Source organism: Atta cephalotes (assembly GCF_000143395.1).
Source record: "Atta cephalotes unplaced genomic scaffold scaffold00049, whole genome shotgun sequence".
Lineage (NCBI taxonomy): Eukaryota > Metazoa > Arthropoda > Insecta > Hymenoptera > Formicidae > Atta > Atta cephalotes.
Genome location: NW_012130113.1, coordinates 521,242 through 523,092, shown reverse-complemented (window position 1 = coordinate 523,092; position 1,851 = coordinate 521,242). Strand labels below are relative to the sequence as shown.

The 1,851-nt window shown below is 25.1% G+C and overlaps 1 protein-coding gene across 1 annotated transcript; it reads left to right on the top strand.

Moving 5' to 3' along the window:
- The first annotated feature begins 371 nt into the window (after nucleotides 1-371).
- On the top strand, nucleotides 372-1,589 carry LOC105622816 (sorting nexin-16). The gene is made up of 4 exons (XM_012204227.1): nucleotides 372-641; nucleotides 974-1,282; nucleotides 1,365-1,492; nucleotides 1,550-1,589. Exons 1-4 carry the CDS (start codon nucleotides 372-374, stop codon nucleotides 1,587-1,589), a joined length of 747 nt encoding a protein of 248 aa, XP_012059617.1.
- Nucleotides 1,590-1,851: the final 262 nt, after the last annotated feature.

Genomic DNA, 1,851 nt, shown 5'->3' with positions numbered 1-1,851 from the left:
ATTCTTGATTTATTAAGTTGATTGCATAGCGTAGAACTAAGCTTTTATTATAAATGATTTTTTTACACTGCTTTTTAATCTACAATTTTCTTTATTTAAACATTTTTTTTAATTATACTATTATTCCTTTTTATTTTATGTAATGCTTAGTTATTTAACTTTATTCTAAATTGGTTTCAATTGCTGTTAATGTCAATTTATTGCTTACGTTTGATCAAACTATATATTTTTCAGTAATTTGAATGAATAATACTTTCACATAGAGATATTATATTTGATTATGCCTGAATTTATTTGTCTAATAGTAGCTAAGCTTTAAATAGTCTTTATTTGAAGTATGCATGGTTTTGTTTAGTTTTGTTCGAGTTAAAATGTCCAATTCAGAGGCTGGTGTGGGATGTATTAGTGAGGTAACACTTGCGATTAGTAAAGCAAAAAAATCTCAGACAGGCACTGTGAGAGTTCTTGATAGTCCCAACTCTGATGGATCTGGTCACTCGAATTCATTTACTGTGCAACGATTTAATTACACCAATGATAGCAATACCAACTCGGATATTCTTCAGTCACCCCTCACTAGCGATGACTTGAGAATACCTATTGTTGGTTATGAAATCATGGAGGAGAGAGCTAGATTTACAGTTAGTTAATTATATCAATGATTATATAATTTTATTATATTGTATTAAACTTTATTAATATTATTTTAATATATATATTTCTCATTAATATAACACAAATATAAATATTTTACAATGTAGTACAAATATATTATTACAGCAGTATATATATTTTATTAACTTTAACAGTATAAAACTTTAAAAATATATAAATAACAATTAAAATATGATGCATAATGTTATGTAAAATATAAAATTATATAGAAATTGTTTTATTGCGTTGTATATCAATGTAAATTTTAAATGTAAATTCTTTTTATATATATTCTTTTATATATCTTCTTGATATATAGGTCTACAAACTTAGAGTTGAATTAAAAAATGGTGATTGCTGGTTTGTATTTCGAAGATATACAGACTTTGTTCGATTATTAGCGCAATTAAAAAGGCAAAAAGTTCCTATTGCTCATTTGGCTTTACCAAGAAAAAAATGGCTTGGTGATAATTTTGCTCCAAGTTTTTTGGAAGAAAGAATATGTGGTCTTCAAACATTTGTTAATGGTATATTGAGTAGCCCACTTCTTATTGGTGTTTCGTGTGTAAGGGAATTCTTCTGTTTGGATGAGCCTCCCGCTTTATCTGATACAGCAGAAGAATCTAGAGTGAGTTGTAATATAATTACATTTATGAATTTTATTTTTTTTCATATGTTATTTTGCTTTACAAAATATTTAATCATTTCAGGCAATTTTTGAAGCATTAGAAGATACAATATATAATTTGAGACAACAATTACGAGAACGTGATGCAGCCCTTGCATCTGAAAAAACTCTCTGTAATGAATTCCGAAAAAAGCTTCATCAGATATTCAGGTAAGCAATAAAAAAATACATTCCTTTTTTTATGTAACAAATTTTCAACTGTTTCAGTGAAAGACAAACCTGTTCAAAATGTGGTGCAACTCAATAATAATTTTATAAACTGTACAAATATGAGATCTGCTTGAGTTAATTTATATATAAATTTTAAATTTTAATTAATGCTGTATATTTCAAAAAAATACTATATAGCATAAAAATATTTTTTAAGAATTTATTTTACAAGTGGAATATTTATGGAAATAATATTTAAACATAGGATATTGTATTAATTATATTAGTAAAATTTTATCGATATATAATGAGCTATATGTAAAATTTTATTCACAAATTTTTGTATTTTATTATACATA